The 22148-nt window shown below is 41.5% G+C and overlaps 1 protein-coding gene across 2 annotated transcripts in view; it reads left to right on the forward strand.

Annotated features, from left to right (window-relative positions):
- Positions 1-12179: 12179 nt before the first annotated feature.
- The window catches only part of DDX60 (DExD/H-box helicase 60), a 67174-nt gene continuing 57205 nt past the window's right edge, over positions 12180-22148 (forward strand). For both annotated transcript variants that reach the window (XM_063136023.1, XM_063136024.1), the window contains exons 1-5: positions 12180-12261; positions 13352-13574; positions 14286-14349; positions 16448-16637; positions 20509-20850. In XM_063136023.1, the coding sequence (XP_062992093.1) occupies positions 13415-13574; positions 14286-14349; positions 16448-16637; positions 20509-20850 (756 nt within the window). In that variant the 5' untranslated portion in view covers positions 12180-12261; positions 13352-13414. The remainder of the gene's footprint in view (positions 12262-13351; positions 13575-14285; positions 14350-16447; positions 16638-20508; positions 20851-22148) is intronic.

The following is a 22148-nucleotide window of genomic DNA, read 5'->3' on the forward strand; positions in this document are numbered from 1 at the left end:
CATAAAAACAGTATAAAAACAACAGTATCCATTTAAAAACAACAATTGTGGGGTCCATTAAAAACAAACTTAACGTTGTTAAATGCTGTTAAAATGCTGTTAAAAATGCCTGGGAGAAGAGAAAAGTCTTGACCTGGCGCCGCTTCAGAATTAGTTGCAAATCAGTCAAGTATCTTTTATTATCAAATCAGCCTGTTGTAATGTTTACACATGCAGAAGTCACACTCAGATTTGTGTTTGGAAATGAATGATGCCTGGGCCTTTCATAGTTCTTCACCATTTTGGCCTTTGATCTTTTAATCAAGGTATTGTAATGTGAGACCAGCATATGTTTTCATGCATACCTTCTATACTTATAATTTACATTATAGCATTTTAGTTTACATTTATTTGTGACCTCGGTGAGTACATAGTTTGAGACTGACTATGCCAGTTTCTATCTTCAACCTTTTCAGACCCATCTTGAGGCCCTTTAACTCTGACTTGTAACATAGGACTTGGTTTTGATTTCTGAGACAACAATCCTATACCTGGATGTAAAACCCATTGAATTTAATGGAACTTATTTTGGAGTAGATTTTATAGGATTGTGCTGTTAATGGGCTGTAGCCAATGTTAATCCTACTTAGAGTAGACCAATTCAAATGAATAAGACTTGGAGTAACATTAAATACAATCCAACATATCTGTCTCTTTCTCCTTCTCTGTCTTTTGCAGTGTTGTACTGCACACATGGTGATTTAATAGTCATTCCTTCTCCACAGGGAACTTAGGGGAAGCACCATAACTCAGAGGTAGACTTTGCATGTAGAAGATCTGAGGTTAAATGCCTGGCATCTCACCCCGGGGAGCCATTTCCAGTATAAGAGTAGAGAATACTGGGCTACCTCACATAAGGCAGCTTCTTATGTAGCCCTAAGAACTGCGTGTGTGGCTTACAGACGTCTAACACCAAACACCAAATTCCAAGCACTCATATCAAATTACAGTTCTAAGATATATATGTTTTAGGGAAAGCCATGACACTTAAATTAATATAGAACCATGTGACAGAGCAGGAGGTGCAATTTTCCATTCTAGCAGACCCTCTGAAATACAAGGGCTACTTTAACACTTCTATAAGATGTGGTGTTCTTTGGGATTTGGGAAAGTTATTCCAAAGTGCCTCTCTTTTCATTTTTCTAGAGCTGGGCTGAAAGCATGGATCCTCTGCAACAGAGTTCAGAAACTCCAAAATCAGCTGAACAGCCTAGAGTGAGGATCACCCTGTGGTGGCAGCCAAACGTATAGGGAAAGTCTTACTTCCCCAGATATGTCACAATTGGTGGTAGAATATTGTTGTTTTTGTTGTTGTTGTTGATTATATTTCTCTACCACCCCATAGACGAAGCTCTCTGGATGGTTGACAAAAGATTAAAACATTAACCACAATATACAAAATTAAAAATCATAAAAGCATACAATAGACACTATACACAAAGTCAACATACACCTAAAAACAACTTTGAGCTATGAGCCAAACCTAAAAAAACAGAACCAGAATCGATTAAAACTCATCACATCCTGCTAATGTTTGGGAAAAAGAAAAGTCTTGAGCTGGCACGGAAAAGATAGCAATGTTGGTGCCAGGTGTGCCTTGTTGGGGAGATAATTCCATAATTGGAGGGGGGGCACGACTGAGGAGGCTTTCTCCTTGTTGTCGTTTTCTGAGCCTCCCTCAGAGTAGGCACCCGGAGGAGAAGCTTAGATGTTGAGCGTAGTGTATGGGTAGGTTATGAGAAATTCCAAGTGAGAAAACTGTCTACAACCAATACTAAAATACCACAACGTTGGTATTAATCTGTTTAAGGGATGTGTCCTCCCATATTACTGAAAGGGTCTCTAAGTTTTTCATGACCTCGATGCAAATTAGAAAAAAAACATTGCAATCCTTCTGAGAGAAGCAACTCACCAAGCTGTATTTTGGTTTTATGTCACTTTTTATCTATCTTTTGTATGTTTTGGTGTTGATTTTGCTGGTCTGTAACCGTAATAAATAACAATAAATGAATACTAAAAAGGAGGGTTGGGGAAATTAGAAGCACAAAGGCACAGACATTATTTTTTCTCACTATTTTTGTTGGTTTTAGTTCAGGAAAGTCTGTCAAAAACTAGAATAAATTTGTAGTTCAGACATAACTTTACTGTCTTTCTTTCTCCCTCATTATTTTTGTACTTCTACTTTTACAACCCCTGTTTAAAACCAAAGTGGTATCTCTTCCTCAATCCATTATAGCTCAGTTTGGAATTTTAATAGTGCCACGCAATCAGCTCGATCAGTACTGCAGGAAGGCATATCTTGATGATCAGAAGACCCTTTGCAAGGAGTTTTCAGAGGTTTAGATACACACACAAATAGTTTGGAATCCTAATCTCATGAACCAATTCAAGTACAGCAAGGAAGATGAGGACTTTACATTCAAAATGGAGAGAGAGAGAGAGAGGCCAGATTATGAAGAATCCTATGGTCTCTCCTGCTCCTGCCACCACACCTTCGCTAGATGTAGCACCTTCTCTCTGAATATGTTTCATTTAAGGGGGCAGAAGGGGGGAATTCACAGTACTAAATACAATTTATGGGCACTGGTGCTGGAGCCATTAGTTGGTATTCATGAAAGCTCAGATGACTCATGTATGGAATTAGAAGTTATTTCTCTAATGATTTAACATCCCTTGACAGTTAAAAAGCAAAATGAAGCTTGCAGGATTTAGATATAAAAGGTGAAGAAGCATGGAATACAGCTGAACTATAAAGTTGCTTGCCAATGAAATCCAAGGAACTTCCTGGACAGGGAGGTGAAAGTGATACCACGGAAGACTATGCACAAGTCCGTCACAGCGAAATAGTGTTAAGATCAGAGGGTGACTCTTCTGGATTTTCCATCAATCACAGCTTTGTGTAAGTAAATGCAATACATTCTAGAGTTTCAGTGAGATTTTGCCCCCTACCCCCCAAAAGAAAGGTTTAAAACAACTCTCCAGATCAGAGAGATAGACAGGAAATCTTGGCTTGAATCTTAGATCTAACAGAATATAAACCCTTTGCTGAATCCCACATGTGTTCATATACAGCACACTGGGTGAGAATATTCCATGGATATTAGGTTTCCGTTTTAAAAGAGAGTAAGTTGCCAGTCCTCATCATTGCAACTTTCCCCAATCCAGGGAAAGTCAGCATGGTGCTAACTTCACAGCTGATGAGGATAGGCTGCCACATAGGGATTTGTAGTGTGATTATCTATACATAGCCCATTACTGTGCATAGTTATCTTTTCCCAGCAGAGTAGCCTTTGGATGCATGACAGTTTGCTGAATCAGAGTAAACCACTTTTATTGATTAAACTTACCTCTTTTTACCTTTGGGAAGCTCAGAGCAGCTAATATGTGGCTCCCAGGCATTCTGGGGGGAATCCGCACGTCGTTTCGAGATCGCTTCTAAGCGACCCCAGTGCGGCGTGAAAGCGATCGTGTAACTGGCCTTTGGAAGAGCCGACGAAGAGACGTCCTTCCCGCCGCCGCCGTCACCCACAGACCTCCTTGCCGACTGGCGAGGAGAGCTCAGTTGAAGAAGGCGGGGTTGAGAGCGAAAGAAGCTCTCCACCCCGCCTTCTTCCCCGGAGCTCTCCGTCCCAGCTGGCAAGGAGGGAGTTGGGTGGTGGCGGGGGTGGCAGGAAGGACGTCTCTTCGTCGGCTCTTCCAAAGGCCAGTTACACAATCGCTTTCACGCTGCACTGGGGTCGCTTAGAAGCAATCTCGGAACGACGTGCGGATTCCCCCCTGGTTTCAGATCCAGGTTTGTTAACAGAGATTAAACCATAATATTCCAGTTTGGCTGTATTGGGAAACTTTGGTTTAACAAACCTTGGAGGGATCAATTCCAATGTCCCTAGAAGGGCTGTAGGGTAGTGCTCCAACCTTGGAGGGAGGCATCCAGATCCACCCTCCCCTTCCCCTTTGCAGCCAATGTGGAAAGAACCTCACTGCCTGCCTCTCTGAGGTTGAGAATGCAACCTCAAAGACATTTCTGTGGTCAGGGAGAGAAGGAGATTGGACAGGCCAAGATACAAGCTATCCTGGGTCATCTTCAGACTCTTTCCCTCCCTCTTAAAATGCTTTTGCTAAACAGGCAAAAAAAAAAGCCTGTCTAGCAAAAATGCACAGCGAGAGGATGGGGAGTACAGAGCATAACCTTCCAAGTTTGGCAATAGGAATGTGCTCTTAGTCTTTCATTGTGGAATGAAAGGGAAGGGAGGAGGGAATAGACTCACTCTCAGTCTATTAAACCATGGTTTACAGAGCACTACATCTAAATTAGGCCAGAAATATGTGAAACTTTAAATCCTGTTTATGGCTGGCTACAGATTTAATCCACAAAGCAGAATGAACAAGCAAAAATGTAGTAATCTTTGTATTTTATACTAGCTGTAGAAACAACTACGACATCAGTAAAAAAAAACAACCTATTGATAAATATAAAATGAAAGCTCAAAGTTATGCTGGAATCAATTGGCTGTGGTTTGGCCTGCTATACATGCAAAGTATCCAGTGATCTTGGAAAGTGATATACGCTAATGCACATTTGTCATGACTAAGCCAGCTCTTAAACCGCTTCCATCATAACTGGCTTTGTACACAAATGGAGGGTGTGTCCCAGAATTCACTGCAATGTCACAGGTACAAAGTGACAGCAACTTTGACAGTCTGAGGAAAACGTAGTCGATTTGACTTAGCAAAAGCAAGTACTATGGATCTGAAGTGGGAGATAGCTTTCCTACTGGTGGAGACCCCTTATTTACAAGGGTCCCCTCCCCGCCCCACCAAAAGAGTTTCTGTTAGGCTTGCATCACAAGCGAATCTTTGACTGAACAGCTGCAAGGGAAGATTCTGTTTCCTATTACCCTTCAACCCAGCTGTAAAAAACCCAACAAAACAAAAAGAAAGGCACTTTGGGCTTTCTTGTTCAAAGCCCAGAAAACACAGAAGTCAACAAAACCTTGTGAAATATCCTAAGAACACAAGGGGGAGCTTAAGGACTGTACAGTGTTGCACGTAGGGTAGGTTTTAGTGAGAAATTCCTTTTTGAAATAAGACAGCCAAACATACAGAGATAAAAAAGGAAGTTCCAGGAGGGTGGGGAATAACAGGGAAGCAAAAATTACACACAGAATTGTAAATGAAAATAGCTCTGTTCATGCATTATTAAAACCGAGAAATTTGTCATAAGACAGAGGTTGCACTGAGTAGCCCTACACCTGACATAATGCACATTATGTAGTCCAATCCCAAATGTCCATGCGCACAATGTGAACAACTATTGGGAGTAGTCCTTCAAAAGTACAGTGGTATGTGTGAAGACCTCCATGTGCGTCAGAACACTCATATAGCATGAATTTGCATGAAGGTCTTCATATGTACAGTTGTATGTGTGAAGGCCCTGTCCCTACAGACATTCACACTGTACATATAGATCTTTGGAATATATTATGTCTCATCATGTGCCACGTGTGGGTGAGGCTAGTTGACGTGGCCCTGCTTCAATAAAGTAAATCTATCTTATCTATTTATATGTTACCTACTTGAGTAGAATCAGAGCACATCCAGAGTTCATTGTAGATAAGAGCGTCTGAGACAGAGTATCTCTGGACTCTTGATCTAGCTGGCTTCCAAGAGACAAACAGAAAATGAAGTCTCACATATTTATGGGAATCTGAGATCTGTCTAAGACGGCCCCTTAGTGGAGATTGACTGCTGTTTTGTCCAGTGGGGAGAGAAGCTCTATTTCTGATGTCAGTGGTCTAGCCGGGAAGGCACAAAATTACTTAGAGGGGACACTGTTGATCTATATCTGAATGGTCACAGCAAGTCACATATAGAAACACACTAATTAATGCATGTGATGATGGTTGTTGGAATGGGTCTTGCACACATATCCCTTGATATTAAGCTCTAGGATTTGTCCATACCATTGCATTTTTTTTGTTTCTCCAGTTTTACTAGATGCATTAAATATGCTAAAAATGTCCTAGGTATTTCTGTAGCCTGTATTATTTTGGGGATGTTGATATCTATGCAAGATCACCGTGAACATTTTCAATCAGAAATGAATCCCATATTTGAATGAGACTTAGGTGTGGAATTAGCTCCACAGAGAGGCTCACCTGGTGCTTACCTTGTGGTCTTTTTGGCATCGGGTGAAGAAGACCTTGTTATTTCCTGAGTCATTTTTAGTCTTTCAGCTTCTGTTGTTTTAAGTCTGTTACTGAATTTTATTTTTGTTTTTATTTTAATTTTATGTAGTGTTAAACTTTTATATTATATTTTAATATAAAAGCTTCGGCTATAGGGCAGTATAAAAATGTAATAAATAAATAAATAATTTTATCAGGTTGTATTTTATAGTTTTAATTTTTGTGTACTACCCAGAGAGCTTCAGCTATTGAGTGGTATAGAAATGTAATAAATAACTAATTATCAGAGCAACCATAATATTTTAATATCAACTCTATATCTGTATTTTCTTTATATCAACTTGAATCACTTATAATTTGACACAAAAATATCAAGCAAAATGTATTGCATAAATGCTGTCCCTTAACTGCATTGGTTCCAAGCACTCTGCTTTATAACATGATGAAATCTGAAAAAGGACTTAATCTTTCATGGCTTACATCCAATGTTGGTCCTACTTAAAATAGACTCATTGAAATGAATGGAGCTTAAGTTAGACTTTAATTGGATACAGCTGCATGAGTTTATTCTACAATGTGATTGCTATTGTACTTACTTGATTTTCTTATTATTAAAGAGCATCATCACACGGAGAAAATTGCCCCCGCTTTAGTCCCTCATTACTTCCTCTTTCTGCCTGGAGAAGAAAGAGGAAGTTAACAAAGACCATGTGGCCCATTCAGGGGCCATTTTTATTGTGTCACTTTTCCTGCACATAGCAGGAGATTGTGGCACATTCTGGATTAAAAAAAGAAAAGGGGTCTATTTTGATGAAAAGGGGTCTATTTTGTGACAAAAAATGAGCAGAAGGAGTGTGGGGCGCGTGGGAGGTGGATGTCGTCTAAATGATGTGTGCACATCCATAAGTGGGCAGTAGTGAGTGTGCAATAAAACGCTCGTCTGATGAACCTCAAAAATGCAGATGATAAGTGATTTCAACTTTCCTACCAACCACTTCAAGCCATAGTTCATTTTGACTTTACTATGAGGGCGAGTATCAGGATTTCCACCTTGCAAGTATTAAAGGGAGTTGACATTACACAAATGTGGACAGCTGCATAATGGTGACAGAAGCTGTATGCTAAACAAAGCTGAAAATGTTAAAGGATGTGGGTTGTACACTCGATGGGAAAACAAGGGAGCAAATTTGGCTGAGGGAATATATACTGAAGTATGTAATATTTAATGAGCCATTAAACCAAATAGCATTTGACTGATTGATAAGAACAAACAGACAAAAAAACAAAGGGAAGTTGGCACAAGTGTGTGTGTGTGTGGTGGTGGTGGAGCATGAGAGAGTGTGAAGCCTGAGGGAAATGTTTGGAAGGCATTCAGCTCAGGACTATTTTGGGAACAGAATTTCCACAGTGTTAGAGACTCTTCAGGCTTTCCCCCCTCTCTCTTCTTATTTGATTGGCTGATAGACAGGTGCTCCAGAAGGTGATGGCAGAAGCAGGCCAGGCCTCCTCATATGTCATTTAGGTTATGATGATAATATTTGACTGTATTATGTCAAAGGCAGTTTGCTTTTATTTCTTTGGGGTGGTGTTGAAGAACATGGTCATGAGTAAGACTGAAATAGTGAGACAGGAAATAAGTGTGTGAAGGGGAGAGTTGTATGGCTGTTTAAGAAGTTGAAAAGAAGTATCCTACCTCTTGGAAGCATTTCCTTATTGATTTGAAATCCGCAGTAATTCTGTTCAGTACTTTTCACTAATGTACATCAGTCTTGAAATTGTCATCTTTGTCAATAGGTACATAGCCCGACTGCCCCCTCCATTACATGTGTGCTGAATGTTATAGTGTCCCCTTTGAATTGAGACCTCAGTTAGTATCCTTCCAGCAGCAGCTAAAATGTAGTCGGGGGCATGTATTTACTGAGCAAGCTAGATAAACACATCTCCCAGCCTACTTGATGGTTTCATTGGGTTGCTTCTTTTCCCTGCAACTATTTTGTTTTATATTATTCTGTCCAGCATATCTGGATGACATGAACTTCCCCTTGCGTGTGTGGCAGGTCATTGTTTTCTCACAACCCTCCAGGGTCTCTGTAGTGCCCCTTTGAGGCAAGTTTGCATCTTGCTGGTCTTTGAAAGGTCTGTGGACTCCTTAAGTCATTCTCTTTCTCTTCCACGGTCTTCTTCCTTAGCAGCATCCACTTTCTATAAAACAGTAAATCACCTCTGCATTATTGATTCCCGAATTCACCATGGTTGCAATTCGAGCATTTTACAATAGCAAGGTTTTAAAATAATCTTAGTTCAGTACTTTCAGAACTTGAGATCTACCCAATCCTACCATTGCCTACTTATTCAGAAGTAAGGGAGCATAGGATTTGAACCTTAAACTTTTTTCATATTTATATGTAGCAGCTTCTTGCAGCTACCAACAACTTCCAGAGTTCCAAGTCCCTGTACATGGATCACCAAGGTAACTCTCCCTTCTGTGGGCATGTCACAACAGTCCTGTGAGGAAGGCTAGGCTGGGAGATATTAACTGACTCAAGGGGCTAATCTATACCTGCAGCCATTTCAGCACAGAAGAGGATAGTTCCAAATGTCCCCGCTTCTGTGATCGGCGCTCATGGGGCACATGTGACCGATGTTTACCAGAATTACAGGAGTGCTGTTGTGGGAGCACGTGTGTCCCAGTAATTGTTGTAAACCGCCCAGAGAGCTTCGGCTGTGGGGCGGTATTTAAATGTAAATAAATAAATAAATAAATTACAGCACTTCCACATATGTATTGGTAGAAGTAGGCGGGGCTAGGCAGATGGGTATGGGGCAGAGGGTTTTTTTAATGACTTGTGAGGGAAGTGCACGAGCGCAGATGCTCAGCCACGTATGGGGTGATACAAACTCTATCAAATATGTGCTCCTGCGCAGAGTTATGGTTGTATTAAAACAATAACGACAAACATGCTGATACCCATCCAAAACATGTGACCTAGCTGGTTATGTGGCAAAAACACCAAAGAGAGATCCCTTCTAGCACCTCACCCCACAGTAGAAATACTGGATTTAGTCTCTATAACTTCAATCAAATGTTTTAGAAAAAGAATAACATGAGATTTAGGTGTAACAGTCACCTCATCTAGCCACTCCTGTTTCTCTTAGCCCACTGGATTAAATATGCCTAGAGAGAAGTAAGTCATCCAAGAGAGTTCATGTATTACAGTTTAAAAAATGACACTTATGTGTTTCTTTACCAAAATACCAATGAAATTAGGAACCCACCTATTCCCAGAACTTTCAGAACTTCTGCCAGAACCACCCTTCTGAGATACTTCCTTAGGCTTAATCCACTATTCACCCTGACTGCTGCTGATTTCCATTTGTTCATCATTGTGCACTATAGATGAGAGCATTAATACTCTTTTGGATCAATCTGTGGGTCCATGCTGTCCAGATCCTGCCTTGCACACTGACCAGCTAGATTCTTCTCCTCAAAGAATTGCACGAAAGCCCTCTAGCAGGTGGTATTCAGTAGCGTATTGCCTCAGAATAGGGAGTGATGTATCTATTATAGCGCATTGCTGATATGCCTTTGTCACACAGCTTATTCTTGAAAGGGGCGTCACCTGCTGAAGCTGGTTTGGACTTGGGGCTCAGCTTTTGCATACCTGGACCACTCCTTTCCGCATTTTTTAGACTCCGAATAAAACTGGGTCTTGCAGGTAGCAGGAGAGATAGATTAGATTGTTGCCCAGTAACATTTAAACAATTGTTTGCTTCCTGAGATGTATTCTGGTTCTTCTGCTCTAGGAGAGTTTGTGCTGAAACCAATAGTGAGCTTGGGCTCATCACCTGAGTCCTCTTTGAAGTGTCTTGATCATGCTCTTTGGTCTTCCTGGAAAAGGCACTGTCTGGTGAATTTGAAGAAGTTTTGAAGTAATATGTGAATTCCTGCTTTGCTGGTTCATCTTCCTTTACAGAATGTATAATAGAACTGTGAGCAAGCTCAAGGCTTTTGCTTATCTCATCTTTATTGAGAAAGGCAGACAGCTCATTCGAAAATGTCCCATCCTGTTTGTCCGATAGAGAATCATAAAAGAGTTCATAAGATGAGGAATCTTCAGACATGTTTTCATGGTTTCCCGCATGACTGTTTTTCTCTGTAGAGTAAGCCTCCTTCATCATTAAAGATAGAGGTACAGCCTGCTCACAACTTCTGTCTTGAAATTGTCATCTTTGTCAATAGGTTCACAGCCCGAAGGCTATCCACCTGCCCCCTCCATTATATGTGTGCTGAATGTTATAGTGTCCCCTTTGAATTGGGACCTCAGTTAGTATCCTTCCAGCAGCAGCTAAAATGTAGTCGGGGACATGTATTTACTGAGCAAGCTAGATAAACACATCTCCCAGCCTACTTGATGGTTTCACTGGGTTGCTTCTTTTCCCTGCAACTATTTTGTTTTATATTATTCTGTCCAGCATATCTGGATGACATGAACTTCCCCTTGCGTGTGTGGCTAATATGCAGTATAAATTTAGGTTAATGTGTAGGACAATCCTTCCCTCAATTAGTGCAGGTCATTGTATTCTCACAACCCTCCAGGGTCTCTGTAGTGCCCCTTTGAGGCAAATTTGCATCTTGCCGGTCTTTGAAAGGTCTGTGGACTCCTTAAGTCATTCTCTTTCTCTTCCATGGTCTTCTTCCTTAGCAGCATCCACTTTCTATAAAACAGTAAATCACCTCTGCATTATTGATTCCCGAGTTCACCATGGTTGCAACTCGAGCATTTTACAATAGCAAGGTTTTAAAATAATCTTAGTTCAGTACTTTCAGAACTCGAGATCTACCCAATCCTACCATTGCCTACTTACTCAGAAGTAAGGGAGCATAGGATTTGAACCTTAAACTTTTTTCATATTTATATGTAGCAGCTTCTTGCAGCTACCAACAACTTCCAGAGTTCCAAGTCCCTGTACATGGATCGCCAAGGTAACTCTCCCTTCTGTGGGCATGTCACAACAGTCCTGTGAGGAAGGCTAGGCTGGGAGATATTAACTGACTCAAGGGGCTAATCTACACCTGCAGCCATTTCAGCACAGAAGAGGCTAGTTCCAAATGTCCCTGCTTCTGCGATCGGCGCTCATGGGGCACATGTGACCGATGTTTATCAGAATTACAGGAGTGCTGTTGTGGGAGCACGTGTGTCCCGTTACAGCGCTTCCACATATGTATTGGTAGAAGTAGGCGGGGCTAGGCGGATGGGTATGGGGCAGAGGGTTTTTATAATGACTTGTGAGGGAAGTGCACGAGCGCAGATGCTCAGCCACGTATGGGGTGATACAAACTCTATCAAATATGTGCTCCTGCGCAGAGTTATGGTTGTATTAAAACAATAACAACAAACATGCTGATACCCATCCAAAACATGTGACCTAGCTGGTTGTGTGGCACCTTCTAGCACCTCACCCCACAGTAGAAATACTGGATTTAGTCTCTATAACTTCAATCAAATGTTTTAGAAAAAGAATAACATGAGATTTAGGTGTAACAGTCACCTCATCTAGCCACTCCTGTTTCTCTTAGCCCACTGGATTAAATATGCCTAGAGAGAAGCGAGTCATCCAAGTGAGTTCATGTATTACAGTTTAAAAAATGACACCTTTGTATACGTTTTATACTTGCTTCGTTTAACTCATTTTCCATTATGTTGCACATGACAATTTGTTGTCATGCGCATCCTTCTTTTTCCTTGCCTTATTGCCATGACTTTTGTGTTATCAGAGCTTGCGCAATCGTTATTTGACGCGTAGAGGGAGCAGTTCCCCATACGCGCGTTCTGAGAAACGAAACTGCTCATCTGACTCCTGGCTAAAAGGAAACGAAAGTAAAAACTGAAGAGCAGCTGAGCTGGTACTATCCCTATAGGTCGCGCCTCCGCCTTGCGGCGCTTAATAAAAGGACATCGCTCTGCTTTATCCGAGATCGGAGTAGCATCGTTGACGAAAGAGAGCAGCGCTGATCTTCGTCGGCAGAAGCAATGTAATGTGTGGGCGGGCGGGAAGTGTAAGGAGAGATTCTCAATGAATATTGGTTGAGTCTCTGTGTATTTGCTTGCAGGGTTATTGTATTAAAAGGGAGGATCAGGACTTCTCTTGTGGAGAATGGCTATTATTAAAGTGGCAGAAGAGCACTGTGTATCAAACAGTGCTTATAATCTCAGGTCCCCTTGTGTGTAAGGTTTGTAGCCTGACTCTAGGGCGCAACATTGTATAGTAGTAATATATAAGCAATTGGAGGTTGTGCCTCTGAGCACACATAGAGTGTATTTCCTTCTCTAAAGAGTAACGGGTGGGGGGAACAGCCCACTCCCCTTCATGGGGATGGAGAGTAAAGACTTCAGGCCAGAGGCTCTGATTTTTTAGCAGGCTTGAGCCTTAGAGAAAAAGTATAGAAAAGAGTGACAGGGCAGGCTTGAAATGGATAGGAGGTGTGTAGATTCCAGATCTTTTTAATCTACCCTGATCTATTTAGGATCAGACCCAAATCCTTCCAGGTTCCAGAAAGGATCTAAAATAATCTACAATTGTATCCCCTCACCCTCTCCTTCCCTTATCCAAGTTTCCAGATGCAGATGAAGAAGGAATGGCAAGGTTCTAGCAATTATAAACACCTCATCTCAGGACTGGGTAGACTTCAGTCTTGTGGAATCTACTTTGCTTTTAACTGAAACACTGGGGTCCACCAAGCAGACAGGTGCAAAAGACATAGGCTTAGAATTAAAGTATTTTGAGTCCAGAAATATGTTTTCATTATCAGAACTGAATGGAGCTTGCTGTCTTTCTGTTCGTGTCTACACGAAGGGTTTGCCCCAGGGTGGCTTTGCAGTAGTGGCACGTCATCTGCATGAGGCAGCCGCCATTGCGAAGCCATCCGGTGGCAAACCCCAGTAACTCCACTGAAAAAAAGTCTGGCACTTAACCCGACTTTATTGGCAGCGGAGGCTTGTCACAGCCCATGGCACTCCCTGAATGATTTCCGTGGGCTGGACAGGGAAGGGGGCAACAACTATGTAAAAGTACAAGATTTTAAAACAGTAGAATTATAACAATGTATGCTTGGTAATTTCAAGGTGTATGAAAAGATAATGGCCCAGATCTAATTACGCACAATATCCAAAGCCCTGTCAAAAGCCATGGAACCTGTCATGGCTTCTGAAGCAAGTGCACAGGTCAAAGAAGAAGCCTCTTCAAGTGTGCCCAACCTTACAAAGAAGACAAAGACAAAGAAGACAAAGCAAGTATCCTCTACAAATGTTTCAAGTGAACCATGTTTGTATCATTTCCAAAAAAGAGGTAAGTAAATATATGGATTTCATTTGCTCTTGATTGGTTTTGGAGAGGAGATTTTGACCTACGCTCCTTCCTTAATTCTGTTTCGCTTCAGTTTCAAGATGTGGGTGGGGTGTCACACAAATCAAGTAAGCTTTCCTCTTGTACATGTGTAGGGTCCTTCACATGGCTGCAGAATGCCTAGGCATCACTTGCTCATCATGGACGTGAGAAAAGATTGTGCTGCAGTGAGGGGAAGCTGTATGTGTTGTCCACTACCATCCTCAAGGCATACAATGGAAGATTGTGCTAAGAGGAAATGCAGGAGGCAGAAGGGGGCTTTGATAAGTCAGAGCAGTTGAGAATGAGCCCCTCTTATTTGAGTGGCTGTTTGCCACTGGTAGCAGAACGATATGAAAAGCCATAGGGGCTTGCACATAGCTCTGAGTGATTGTAGTTGCGTCAGTGTGACCTTCTTTATCTCCAAATAATATTGTAATTGGGCTACAGAAAATTGCTGTTAATTTCTTTTGTTGCTATCGTTCCCCCCCGACTTCCCTTCTTGTTAAAATTACTCTAAAACTTGAAACGTGAAAAAGTAAAACCAACAACATCCAAACCTGCATGGGAGTAGCTTTACATAAATGGTTTTGCTCCCATGTTATTTAGGATCTTGATGGCAAAATAGATAACATGTGCAATAAATCTAGGATAGCCCTACTATTTCTTTTTCAGATCCACAAAGCTGCTTGGGAGAAATTACTGATTTAATTTTGAATCGTGAAATACCAAGAGCTCAGTAAGTACAACTATCAGCATGTCTTATATTTTCATTCTCCTACAAAATTTCCTTGTCTTTTGACCTCTTAACTCTTGCAATTTCCTCTTTGACCCCTCTCTGAATGCCCATCTTTCTTGGAGCCATTGGTTGATCACCTGTAATGTCACAGTGATGGTTTCATGACTCCCATAACCATCATTGGCTTAGCTGCTCTGATGTCACAGAAGACCTGGGCAGCCCTTGACCTAAGAGCTAAATGCTAAGAGAAGGATCCATTCCTTGATCTTACTGAGTATTCTAGAATGCCCTCAGTTAATTTCAGAGCAGTCTATCCTAATCTTTATAGTGGTCTGGCAAAAATAAGCACTTATAGCAGCTCAACTCCACCCCCATTTTTTTTATTTCAAAATTAAAATACATTGAAATCAAAAGAAAGAAAAAAACCTCCCCATTCCCTTCCAATGCTTGGCCGATTATAGAGTTTTCCTTCTTACATTTTTCATTTTCTTACCCAGGGTGGTATATTAAAATTCCATTTCATTTATTAATCATCTGCTTTTCATGAGTCCCACAAATTTCTATAAGCTTCTACCAAAGTCATTCTATTCAATTCAGTTTTCATATAGTCTATATATTTTTGCCAATCCATCCTGAAAATATCTCTTTTCTTTATTCCTCTGTGTATTCTTAACTTCTGTGTCAACTTTTTGTTTATTGCTATGTCCCAAATTTTCTTTTTCCACAAAGATACTGTCAGCGTCCAAGCTGTCTTCCAATTATTTGATATTAATTGCCTTTTGGCTATCAACAAAAATCCCATTCACATTTTTTCTTTTATCTCTCTGCTTTCTTTAACAAACATAGGGCATGTCTACACCAGCCCTATATCCCGGGGTAGTCCCTCAATCATTCCTGTGTGTCCAAATGATGCACAGGGGATCCTGGGGGCAACCCGGGGCATTGGGCAACCATGGACTTTTCCCAGGATATCTGGGACAGTGGAAAACCAGGGTTTTCTGCAGTCCCAGGACGATCACGAGGAGCACAGGCCATGTGGCTGCTGCTCCCGGGTCCTCCCGTCCTCCCTGTGAGTAGCAAGACACTTAAAATGGGCATGGAACTGTGCGGAGGCAGTCTGTGCCCATGGGGGTGGGTGGGTGAGTGGGTTGGGTGCCTTTTTTTTTTTTAAAAAAAAAAACACCTCACGTTTTCACTGAAGTGCAATTGTGCTCTTCCTTCCTGTTATTTTTTAAAAAAAATGGCTGCGACCTCCTTCTGGGACGTCATGCAGCCATCAAGATGCTGGGGGAGGATTGTGGATTGTGGAAGCAGGTAAGTCCATGATCCTCCCCCCTCCCTCCCTCTACACCCTTAAGGTGTAGACATGCCCATATTCAGTAAAATTAGCTCTGGTCTTTTACAGATCTCTTGATCAGTAATTTTTCTTATTTCTTGAAAAACCTTGTCCCAAAACTTCCTGATCTTCCTACATTCCCATCACATATGAATTTGAATTCCATTAGTTTCGCACCCTCTCCAGCACAAAGGTGATGCACTCTTATTAATTTTTGCCAGTTTCATGGGTGTCAGGTACTACTTCTGAACTAATTTTAGCACACTGTCTTTTATTCTTGTAGATATTGTTTGAAAGGGGAATCTATCAAAAAGTTTTCCCCATTTCTCTTCCTCTATTTCCTCTTAAATATCTCTTTCCCATATCTGTTTAACGGTTACATTCCTCCTTATCTCCTGCTTTATCAAAATTCTATATGTGTTATTGTGCCCTTATCTCTTATTCATATTTATCTATAATTTTTCCCATTCTGTTAACTTTTTTGTACTTTGGCTTATTATCTTTCTGGTTCTTATAAATTTTCTAATTTGCATCCATACTAACCATGACATTCCCATATTTTGTGTACAATTATTCCATATTTCTTGTGTTATAGGTAACCACTATTACTGAAAGCCACTCTTCAGTTAGCTTAAGAATCAGATATTTAGAGAATAGCTGTTTATATGTTCTTATATGTAGGGCATTATTTTTTTAAAAAAATGACAACACCCAATTCTGTTAAATTGCATTTTTTCTTAACCTACAACATCTTTCGTCCAGATATGTCAGCTTGCTGAATGATTATGTTGAGTCAGAGTTTTTTCTGATTGATGGCGATTCGTTGTTCATCACTTGTGCAAGAGAACTTACATTACAGCCAGGACAAAACCTGCACTTCTTTTACCTAGTTGAACGCTTTCTCCTGGATTTAACAAGCAAAGGAGCAAAATATAAAATTGTTTTCTTTAAGGTATTATTATTATTATTATTATTATTATTATTATTCATTTATATAGCACCATCAATGTACATGGTGCTGTACAGAGTAAAACAGTAAATAGCAATACCCTGCTGCATAGGCTTACAATCTAATAAAATCATAGTAAAACAATGAGGGGAAGAGAATGCAAACAGGCACAGGGTAGGGTAAGCAGGCACAGGGTAGGGTAAGAAGTAGATGATGTTTTACTACATGGTTTCTTAACTGATGAAAGAAACGTGCAACTTGTCTAACTTAAGATGAAATCATTTAGATTAATATTAAACCTGTTTAATCCAAAGTGCATGTTTCATTAAGGCTGTTAAGTAGAATTGTGATCTTCAAAGAGCCTTGAAATGGTAACTTATGCATTCTTGTCATAAACCTTCATATATACATTTTAAAAGTGTATTGCATTACAACTCATCTTTTCTCTAAAATACTATACATCAGTCTCGCTACCATTCTCCCATGTGAAATTGGTTAGGCTGAGAGATGATGACTGATCTAATGTGACCAAGTGAGCTTCATAGCGGGGTAGAGATTTAAACTCAGGTTTCCCCAATCATGGTCCAACACTCTAACCACTACATCACCCTGGCTTTCAATTACTTTTGTGTGTTTTTTTAAACCCAAGTCTTGCTGATGGAGTTTTGCTAAAATGACTGGAAGCAATAAGCTGTTAGCAACTAAATGCTAACCCTGAATTTTTAAAATCTGAGCATCTTTAGTTGTACCATATGGTTTCCTCTTGCACATTTTCAGCCCAGTCCAAATGGTTTAGTTGGAAATTAATGGTATACAAAATTATGTGAAGAAAGTCGATAGGGATACATTTTTCTTCCTGCTCATAATACTAGAACCCAGGGCCATTCCATGAAATTGAATGGCAGGAGATTCAGGACAGATAAAAGGAAGTACTTCACACATCGTTTAACTATGGGATTTGTTACCACAAAATGTGGTAATGGTCAACAATTTGGATTGTTTTAAAGAGAGTTAGACAAATTTTTGGAGGACAAGGCTATCAATGGCTACTAGTCACAATGGCTGTATACTACCTCCTGTGCAAGGAGTGGTATGCCTATATACATCGGTTGCTGAGGAACATGAGTCCAGTAGCACCCTTCTACTCATGTCCTACTTGTGGGTTTTGCATACGTAATTGGTTGGCCACTGTGTGAACACAATGCTGGACTAAATGATTGCTCTAATTTGCTATGGACCTTCTTACATTCTTAAGTCTCATTCATATCAATGGCACTTACTTGCAAGTAAGTGTGCTTAGGACTTACTAATTGTACTATAGCTTGGGACATTACTAATTGTACTATAGTCAATGCAATCTGCTCAAAATACATTTTTAATGCAGTTGCACTCAGTCCTAGGCCCTGTCTAGACATCGTACTGAAGGCGCATGCATGCGCCCCCAGTACGCCCCCAAAACGATGGTGTAGACTGCAGCCCAGAAGAGACGGAGGAGAAGGCGGCTGGGGAATCCGGGCGCATCCTTGCCGCCGCTGCCGCCTCCCCGCTGCCCTTCTGCTGCCACGGTAAGAGCGACCCGGGACGGAGAGCTTGCTCTCTGACCCAGGTCGCTCTTACCCTGGCAGCTGGAGGCTGGCGGGGAGGCGGCGGCGGCAAGGACGCGCCCGGATTCCCCAGCCGCCTCCTCCTCCGTCTCTTCTGGGCTGCAGTCTACACCATCGTTTTGGGGGCGTACTGGGGGCGCATGCATGCGCCTTCAGTACGACGTCTAGACAGGGCCCTAGTGTAACTGATGGATGCTACAAAGAAAGGCTCACAAGAGACATTGAAATGTACTGGATGAAGTGTTGGACCAAGTCCAGGCATGACCAGTTCAAATATTTTTGACCCTGATTTCACTGGGTAACCTTGAACCAGTAGTTATTCCTTAGTGACCTGTTCAGATGACACACTAAACCATGGTGGTTAAGCATTTTGAGCAAAACATTATGGCTTAGGATTTCATGTGAACCATGACTTAGCATGTCATTTGAAACAGTCCTAACCATGGTGGCTACATAACCACTGTTTAAACAAGCTCACTAACCATTTGCTGCAAAAAGGGTAGCAGCCAACTAAGTGTGTTGTCAGATCAGGCCCAATGTAACCTATGTCACAGAATTGTTGTAAGGAAAATGAGTAACACTTGCTTTATACTACCCTGAACACCTTGGAAAAAAGGTGTAATGTAAATATGGTTGAAGAAATAAATTATAGCTGTAGGTGTTGCTTTTGGACTTTAAAACAAGTACATAAGTACTCTTCTTGTGAATGGAAAGTGATCACCTTTATCCCATCTAGCTAATGTATGTAACTTTGAATGTGCTAAAAAGCCCTAGAAAAATATTTGAGAAATGGAGGTTTGGGTGAAAACACTCTCAATTAATAGCAAGCAAAAATGCAATATTGTGAAAATGTAACTACTTGGTCTGAAATTATCTAGTACTGGGGAGGTAGAGTCTATTGACAGCTAGAGAGACAGAAGGTCAAGTAAGCAGTTGGGAGCAAATAGTGAGAACAAGAACAGAATAGGTAGACAGAATCCATTCTGCGATCAAGGCGCCAGAAAGCAAGGAAGGGCAAAGGATACAGGCAGAATACAAGTGAAGATACAGAGCTTAGACAACAAAGTCAATCAGATACAGGACTTTCAGGTCAGGTCACTGGAAGATGACTGCTTGTTCTAAACGAGGGTCAAACTACACACTGTGAATGTGGTTCACAACGCATGGCAGAAGTGCACATGATGTAAACACTTATGCTTAAAGCCACCTTCCCTCAACCTGGTGTGATCCAGATGTTTTGGATTATAGCTCATCATCCCAACATCTGGAAAGCACAAGATTGGATAAGGCTGCTTGAAAGGGGTTTGCTCACAACAGTGAATCACTTTTCTTTCACAAAAATCACCCCTGGGGCGGGTGGTGTTTGTGGTGCATGATCTGAATCAGGACCTTCAAGCAAACATGTACTCTATTTGTGACTGGAGATGCTCTGTGTGTGTGTGTGTGTTAGTTAACCTTTCCTCCCCACTTCGTTTTCCTGTTGAAAATTGCAGGAATACTGTGTTTTGTCACCCCTGTCCCCCGGTGTCACCAACATGGTGATAGTGAAAGAACGATAGTGGACGGTTATAAGCATGTGCTTTAAAACACACGCTTAACATAATGTGCAGGTTGATAGTCTCAGCTGCAGTCCTTCTGGCCCTGACTACCTCCTCCAGGCTCCAGAACATCAAAGGGCACCTTGGGCTGAGAGCTGAACATTTCAAGACTTGTTAATCAGTTCCTGTCTGTGCCAGTGAAGGAGTACTGGGTAGCATGAGGCTCCTGGTATGGAGGATCCCAGTTCCTGAGGGGAGACTGTCTCTAGGGTGAGGACAATTCAATGGTCTTGAGAACTGTGGCTCTGGTCTGTTATGTAGGCCTGGATCCTACATCTCTCAGCTGATACTGGCTCTCCAGACAAGGCTGGCTCTTCCACTTCTGTGCCCAAATGCCGACTGCTGCTTAAGGTTGAGCTCATAGAAGTGATCATGCACATTTATGGGTCTTGAGTAAATATTAATTTGGGTGAACCCAGCATTGTATATTGTTATGAAGAACATAAGAAGAGCTATGTTGGATCAGACCAAGGGTCAGTGGTGGTGCCAGGGGGGGCAAGTGCACCCCAAACAAGGACTAGTAGTCATCGATAGCCTTCTCCTCCAGGAATTTATCCAACCCCCTTTTAAAGGTAATGAATACCAGAGTTTAACTATGTACTGTGTAACGTTCTGTGATAGTCATTGTAATCAATTCAAACATATCAGGTATATGACTTTTGTTTCTTACAGGATGCAGAACATCTATACTGCACAAATCCTGATCTCCTTTCTTGGCGCACTGCATTGATATTGCATCTGAGGAACAATACTGAAACTGCAGTACATACTGAATTTTCTAACTGCTTAGACCACAGCTGGAAGGCATTTCTGGAGGAGAATTATCCATATTTTTTAATGATTGCTGATGAAGGGTTGGATCAATCACAGACCGATTTTCTCCATATATTTATTATTCATACGTTGTCAAAAAGAATCAATGTTGTACTTACTTCAGGCCAAGAATCGGATACAACTAGAGTTTATGGGTACCACATCCATAGTCTATACAGTCACGGGCATTTTTTTCAACAGGTGAATAGTTACATAGGGACATTTAAGGGAAGGGATTAAGCAACTCATGGCATGTCTTACATTCAGGGACAACAACATTGAGTTATTTCCTTGGGGACATCACACATCACCATTATTTTTAGGAGTGGAGGATCAGAGCAAGGTAGTGTTTACCACTTTTTTTCCCCAGTAGGTGTGGCTTCCATAGACCTTCTCTTACTGTAGTTATAATTAGGGGGAAAGTCATGAGGGAAATGTTCCTAGAACATTTGAACCTTTGTACTCTCCTCTTTCTCTTCTGCCATCTCACTGGCCAAACAGCAGTACTACTCAACGCTGATCCAGTCAAATGCTAGGCATCCTCAGCGGCTCTTTGCATCCTTCAATTCTCTTCTGAAGCCTAATCCGCCATCTCTCCCCGCCTCTCTGTCTGCTAATAACTTTGCCTCTTTTTTCAATGCTAAAATCCAAACTATCCGCTCTGATCTGGCCAGCTCTGCTCCTCTTCCAGTTCCTGTTCCTCATTTGTCAGCTCCTCCTGCAAATTTCTCTGCGTTTCCTTCGGTCTCTGCGGATGAACTGTCTACAATACTGCGCTCTTCGAAGCCTTCCACTTGTTCTCGTGATCCAATTCCTTCTCGCGTCTTTATTAATCCTACTCCTGCTATCCTCCCTTCCTTGCTACATATTATTAATCTCTCTCTGTCCTCTGGTTCATTTCCTTCTGCTTTTAAACATGCTACAGTCTCTCCCATTCTCAAGAAACCTACTCTTGATAGGCTATCTCTGTCTAACTACCGACCTGTCTCTTCGTTGCCGTTTGTTTCAAAGATCCTGGAGCGGGCGGTCTACTCTCGCTGTCTTGACTTTCTTTCTAGTAACTCTGCTTTGGATCCATTTCAATCTGGATTCCGTCCTCTGCATTCCACCGAAACAGCCCTTACTAAGATCACCAATGATCTCCTTACTGCCAAGTCTAAAGGCCATTATTCCGTTCTTATTCTCCTTGATCTAACTGCAGCCTTTGACACGGTTGATCATGATCTTCTCTTAGATTCCTTTCATGACCTTGGATTTTGTGGCTCTGTCTATAACTGGTTTGCCTCCTATCTAGCGGGTCGCTCTTTCAGCGTGTTGACTAATGGCAGCTCGTCTTCCTCCTTTCCCCTTTCAGTAGGGGTTCCGCAAGGCTCGGTGCTTGGCCCGTTGTTGTTTTCCTTATACATGTTGCCCTTGGGCAAGCTTATTCAATCTCATGGCCTCCAATATCATCTGTACGCTGATGATACACAACTATATCTGTCATCTCCGGAACTTTC

Source organism: Elgaria multicarinata, chromosome 10 (assembly GCF_023053635.1).
Source record: "Elgaria multicarinata webbii isolate HBS135686 ecotype San Diego chromosome 10, rElgMul1.1.pri, whole genome shotgun sequence".
Classification (NCBI taxonomy): Eukaryota; Metazoa; Chordata; class Lepidosauria; order Squamata; family Anguidae; genus Elgaria; species Elgaria multicarinata.